At 71.3% G+C, this 5429-nt stretch overlaps 3 protein-coding genes across 3 annotated transcripts in view; 1 reads left to right on the forward strand and 2 right to left on the reverse strand.

Annotated features, from left to right (window-relative positions):
* Positions 1 to 2045, reverse strand: part of CHLNCDRAFT_140443 (hypothetical protein) — a gene marked incomplete at both ends in the record, with an annotated part of 4541 nt that extends 2496 nt beyond the window's left edge. The window contains 7 exons of the mRNA XM_005850784.1: positions 147 to 243; positions 380 to 443; positions 570 to 629; positions 810 to 970; positions 1194 to 1436; positions 1608 to 1774; positions 1941 to 2045. Of these exons, the coding sequence (XP_005850846.1) occupies positions 147 to 243; positions 380 to 443; positions 570 to 629; positions 810 to 970; positions 1194 to 1436; positions 1608 to 1774; positions 1941 to 2045 (897 nt within the window). The remainder of the gene's footprint in view (positions 1 to 146; positions 244 to 379; positions 444 to 569; positions 630 to 809; positions 971 to 1193; positions 1437 to 1607; positions 1775 to 1940) is intronic.
* A 463-nt stretch (positions 2046 to 2508) lies between these two features.
* CHLNCDRAFT_140444 (hypothetical protein) lies at positions 2509 to 3686 on the reverse strand (the record flags this gene model as incomplete). The annotated part of the gene is made up of 5 exons (XM_005850785.1): positions 2509 to 2649; positions 2760 to 2837; positions 2967 to 3053; positions 3255 to 3537; positions 3640 to 3686. The coding sequence occupies 5 exons, from the start codon at positions 3684 to 3686 to the stop codon at positions 2509 to 2511; spliced, it is 636 nt and encodes a 211-aa protein (XP_005850847.1).
* Positions 3687 to 5064: 1378 nt separating this feature from the next.
* Positions 5065 to 5325, forward strand: CHLNCDRAFT_19853 (hypothetical protein; the record flags this gene model as incomplete). The annotated part of the gene is made up of 1 exon (XM_005850494.1): positions 5065 to 5325. A coding segment is annotated over one exon (261 nt), but the record flags the coding sequence as incomplete, so codon positions are not given.
* Positions 5326 to 5429: the final 104 nt, after the last annotated feature.

Consider the following 5429-nt stretch of genomic DNA (forward strand, 5'->3'; position numbering starts at 1 on the left):
GTGGGGTGGGGTGGCGTGCATGCGTGGCGGCGGTGGTGTGCCGTGCGGGCGCGGGTGGGGCGTGGCGGGCAGCACAGGCGTGCGGCAGCAGGCATGCAGCAGGGTGCAGGCGATGGGCGGGCTGCCGGCACCGGCGGCCGCCCTACCTGCAGCAGGCCTTTGTGTGTGAGCAGGTCGCCGCAGGTCTGCACCTCAAACGCCGCCAGATACTTCTGGGTCACCTTGCCCACGCCTGGCACCTTCCTGCACGCAGCGGCGGTGCGGTGCGGTGCGGTGCGGGCTGGGTGAGGCGTGGGCGGCGGCCGCCCTGCGGCAGGCTGGCCTTGCGGCCGCCTGGGTGCTCCAGGGTATCCCCCCGTACCGTGGCAGGATATCCCACCTGATGCTTAGATCCCGCATAAAATCCATGACAGCTTCCCGCCGAGGCTCCAGCTCAAACTGGCCTGCAGGGGCCCCAGGAGGGAGGCGGAGGCAGGCAAGGTTTGAGGGCACAGCGCAGCCGCATGCCACGCCTGGTGCGGCCGGGGGCGATGGCGGCGGAGGGCTCAGCGCGCGCGGCGCCGCCCCACCGTTTGGCTTGTTCCTGTCGCTGCAGATCTTGGCCAGCATGCGGTTGGGGGCGATGCCCACTGCGGGAGGGAGGGGACCGCCAAGCGGCAAGCAGGCGGGGGCAGGGGGTTGGGGCGGCGGCCTGGGGCTGGGCACCGCACCGTGGGTGGCACCCAGGCCAGCCGCTGCCCAGCGGGGAAGCCACTCCCCACCAGGCTGCGCACGCCTGCAGCGCCCCCAGCCCCGCGCGTGCCACCCACCGGAGCAGGTCAGCCCCGTGTCTTGCTGCACGCGGCGCCGGATCTCGGCCGCCACCTGGCCGCCGCCCAGCCCGCGCGCGGCGCAGCAGTCGGTGGCATCCAGCGCTGCCTCGTCCAGTGAGCCGGGCTGCAGGCCGGGGTCGTAGTCGCGCAGGATGGCGCTGCAGGTGAGGCAGGGGGGAAGGGAAGGAGGAGGCGGGGAGGCGGGGAGGTTGGGAGGAGGCAGGGAGGGTGGAAGCAAGGGTGGGAGGAGAGGAAGGCAGCAGCAGGCACCGCGGCAGGGTGGCGATGCGCCCGCCCGCCTCCCCAGGCGCGCCCTCACGCACCACCCCCAACCCCATCCACCGACCCGGCCCGCCGCGCCCCACCCACCCACCCACCCACCGCACGCGCTGGCTGGCTGCGGTGTACTTGGCAAAGTCTGGGGCCACAAAGACCAGGTCTGGGCAGAGCTTGAGGGCGATGAAGCCGGGCATGGCGCTGCGCACGCCAAACCTGCGGGCCGCGTAGGAGGCTGTGGAGATCATGCCCATGCCGCCCACCGCAAAGGCGCGGCCCCGCAGCTCCGGCCGCTCCAGCTCCTCCACCGCCGCAAAGAAGGCGTCCATGTCGACGTGAAGCCACGTCCTGCGGGGGCAGGCGGCGCGTGGAACACACTGCACGGGTCGGCAGCCGCGGGGAGGGGTGCCTGGCGGCGGGCCGTGTTCCCCTGTTCCCCGGCAGCTCGCGGCGAGGTGCGGCCAGCGGTTGCGTGCGACCAGCTGCTGGCGGGCAGGCGGCTGCCTGCCTGGCCCCCACCTGGACAGGTCGCGCCCCGCCTCCAGCGCCGCCAGCTGCGCGTCCATGGCCGCCGTGCAGCGCGCCAGGTCGGTGGGGCCCAGCGCGGCCGCCGCGGCCCGCATGCGCGCAATGTGGTCCTCGTGCGCCCGCTCCTTGCGCTGCTCGTTCTCGTAGTGCGCGCTGCCCTGCAGGGTGGTGGGGAGGGGAGGTGCGGGGTCTCCCAGCCGGGGGCGCTGCCGCCTGGAGTGGCAGCTTCTTGCAGGCGGGCGGCAGCACATGTGCAAGCATCCTCGGGGCGCTCGAACAAGAAGGAAGACTTGCCTTGCTGGTCTCATACACCACCCGCTTGACCTTCTCCACATCCACGCCCTCCATCCCCGCCTTGGCATTGGTGAAGACAGTCTCATAGGCGGGGGGCGCGCCACCCGTCCCCTGCCCCTGCTGCGGCGCCGCCATGGCAGTGCGAGGCGCAACCTGCGAGGTGGAGACGGTGCCGCCCTGCTTCTGTGAGCTGCTTGGACGTGTTCAGCAACCAGGAGACGCAGCCAGCTGCAAGAGAGCCATAGTCGATCACAATGTGCAGGGCGTGTGGGCGCAGAGGACCCTGGCTGCTGCTACCAGTAGCAGGTAGCACCTACGAGAACGCCATGCGATGCCGCCCACTCGCCAGGAGGGCCACGTCCTGGTATTTGAGCGCCCCCGCTGTGGCCAAGCAATTCAGGGATCCAAGGCAGCCCGAGTTGCAGGGCAGGAATGCGAAGGCTTGGCAAGGAAATTCAAGCGCGACAGAATGAACTCGTGCTGTGGCTGGGCGCAGCGCACGTGCCGGGCGCAGCAGGAGGACAACTGCGCATTGCCCTTTGTCCATCTTTGGCCTCATTGCTACACACGTTTGTACTCTGCCTCGTCTGGCAGGCGGTCACCACTTGGGGATGGTCCCAGCCGCAATCCCCGCCGCCTCCTCGGGGGTGTCCTCGCGGCCCAACAGGGCGTTGCGGTGCGGGAAGCGCCCCCACTGCTCGACCACGTCGCGGTGCGCCACCGCATACTTGCAGTTGTTCTGCACCGCAGCAGGCCACACTGGGGTGAGGGCAAAGGGCCAGCAGCAAGCACGCCCACAGCAGTGGGTGCTGTGAGCGCTGCAGCGGGCGGCAGGCGCGGCGGCTCTACCTTGAGCATGCTCGCCATCTCCTGCAGCCCCTCCGCCTCACACTTGGCCGCCATCTTGGCAAACTGGGCCACGCACGCCTGCAGCCGAGGAAGCAGCACTAGCAGTAGCGCTGAGGCTCAGCCTGGGGGTGGCACCAGGCTGTCCACACTCCTCTGCCCCGAACCTCCAGCACCACACCAGGGCCCTCCACCCGCCACCCCGCTCACCTCCTGGTCTGCCAGCTCCTCCGAGTGCATCAGCGTCATGGCCAGCCACACCTGCTGGATGGGCGTCAGCTGCTCGGCGCCGCTCGCCTGCACCCGGGAGCAGGCACACGGCCGCTCTAAGCCAGCACGCAGAATGCGCTCCAGCCCGTGTCCTGTGGCCTGGCTGGACCTGCCCTCTGCTGCTCCTCCTCCGTACACACTCCCATCACCCCCCATCCACACATGCGCCATCCCTTCCACTGCTCCGCACCCGCCGCCTGCCCACACCTGCCCTCGCCCCCGGCTCACCAGCAGCGCCTTGGACCAAGCCAGCACCTTGGGGTCTGCCGCATACATCTTGGGGGTGCCGCGGAAGGCGTTGCGCATCAGCTGGTCCCCCAGGATCACGCCCGCCAGCGCCTCCAGCGGTACGTGCTGCCAGGCGTCGTACTGCCCAGCGATCAGCGCCTCGCAGTCGCCTCGGAACTGCGACACAATCTGGGCGTCCACCTCGGGCCCGCCCCCAAACCACAGCTTGCTGCACTGCGGGCGCGTGTCACCAGGCGGGGCGGTCTCCCAGCCCTCGCCCAGCCTGCGGGAGCAGGGGGATTGTGCGTCATGCCGGCATGGGATGACGGCATCCCCCGCCCCGCCGTGCCCAGATGCGCATGCAGGCGGCCCGGCGGCTGCCTACCAGAAGTCCAGCACTGCTCTGGCGCGAGGTGCCAGCTGCTGGGCCATGGCGGCGGCTGATGGCCCAGTGGCGCCGGACGGGCGGTGAACTGCGCTACCGACGAGCCCGCTACCTACAAGGCCGCTACTGGAAGAATTGCGGCAGGGGCTGTGGCGCGGCGACCAAAGGGCTGGAATGAGCGCCGCCTTGTTGAGATGTGCAGCAGGGCGCAGGAGGCAGCCCAGTCGCAACAGCATAAACTCGCCGAACCTGCGGCAGTTTGCTGGGAGTCGGGACGAGGCTATAAATGCGATCCAAGTTCTCCTGAGAGGCCAAACAAGCACACTCACTCCGCTCCTCGATCATTTCTGCGGCCCACCTTCCACCTCCGCATGGGCTGGCTGCATGGACTGCATGGGCTGCGTTTCCCCAGCGAACGGGCTACAGACAAAGGAAGCGGCAAACGAGGCCCACCTCTCACTCGCTGTGCGCGATCAAGGCGTTGAAGTGAAAGCAGTTCTGCAACCCTCCCACGGCCTTCTTGCCAGCAGCACAGCGCCAGCTCCCTGGGGGTAGCCTCAAATGTCCGGCTGCACGTCAGCGGGGCGGCACGCCGCCCCTGTGCAGCAGCAGGCGGCGGCGGCGGCGCGCGGCGCACGGCGTCCCGTGGCTCCGGTGCCGCACCGGCTGCGTCGCGCTGCCAGCCTGTCTCCACAGGCGGAGCTGCTGCAGCAGGAGCCGCCCGCCGCGGCCAGCAGCCGGCGCATCGGCGCGGTGCCGCCTCCGCCGGCGGGCGGCGGCGGCGGCGCGGGCGCCGACCCGCACGCCGGCCCCGCCACCAGCACCAGCGGCAGCGGCAGCGACGCCGGCGGCGGCGAGCCTGCCGACAGCGGGCTGATTGTGACCACGTTCCGCTGGCCCGCGGCGCTGGGCGGCCACGAGGTGTCTGTGTGCGGCTCCTTCAGCGGCTGGGAGCCGCTGCAGCTGCACCAGGCCACCCCGGGCGGCGACTTTGTGCGCTCGGTGGCGCTGCCCCCCGGCTCAGCGTACTTCAAGTACCTGGTGGACAGCGACTGGATCTGCTCACCATGCGAACAGGTGGGGGCGCGCACGTCGCGCACGCCGTGCACGCTGCGTCTGCTGCGCCCGCCGCTGCCGCCTGCAAGCGCCCACGCCCGCGCCAACCGCTCCCCGCCGCCTCCGCCCGCCTCGCAGGTGGTTGCCAACGGCAAGGGCTACAACAACCACAGGTGGGCGGCGCGGCGGCAGCCGGGGCCGCGGCGGGGCCGCCAGCCTGAGGCAGCGGCTGCCAAGCAGCGGCTGCCTTGGCGGGGCGGCACAGGCGGCGCCCCCTGCCCGCCCCTCCACTCACCCCACGCCCCCCTGCCCCGCCTGCGCAGGCTCATCCAGCCCACCGCCACCTTCACCTGGCGCAGCGCTGAGCTGGGAGGGCAGGACGTGCTGCTGACGGGCAGCTTCAACAGCTGGGCGGAGCTGCTGCCGCTGGCGCCCAACCCCGCCACCGGCACGCACACGCTGCGCTGCTGCCTGCCCCAGGGCCACTACCAGTTCCAATACTTTGTGGACGGCCAGTGGCTGCTGTGCCCCACACAGCCCACCTCGCTGACGGAGCAGGGGCGCCTCGTCAACAGGTGGGGAGGGGAGCCGGGGCGGGGAGGGGAGCCGGGGCGCGCAGCCGACACCTGAAGCAGCGGGCGTGCGGCGCCGAGCCGAGCGGTCCACAGCAGCACGCCCGCCGCACGCCGCACCCTGCACTGCCCCTCACGCGCGCACCTCCGCTCCCCACCGCG

The sequence above is a fragment of the Chlorella variabilis genome, assembly GCF_000147415.1.
Source record: "Chlorella variabilis unplaced genomic scaffold CHLNCscaffold_3, whole genome shotgun sequence".
NCBI lineage: Eukaryota > Viridiplantae > Chlorophyta > Trebouxiophyceae > Chlorellales > Chlorellaceae > Chlorella > Chlorella variabilis.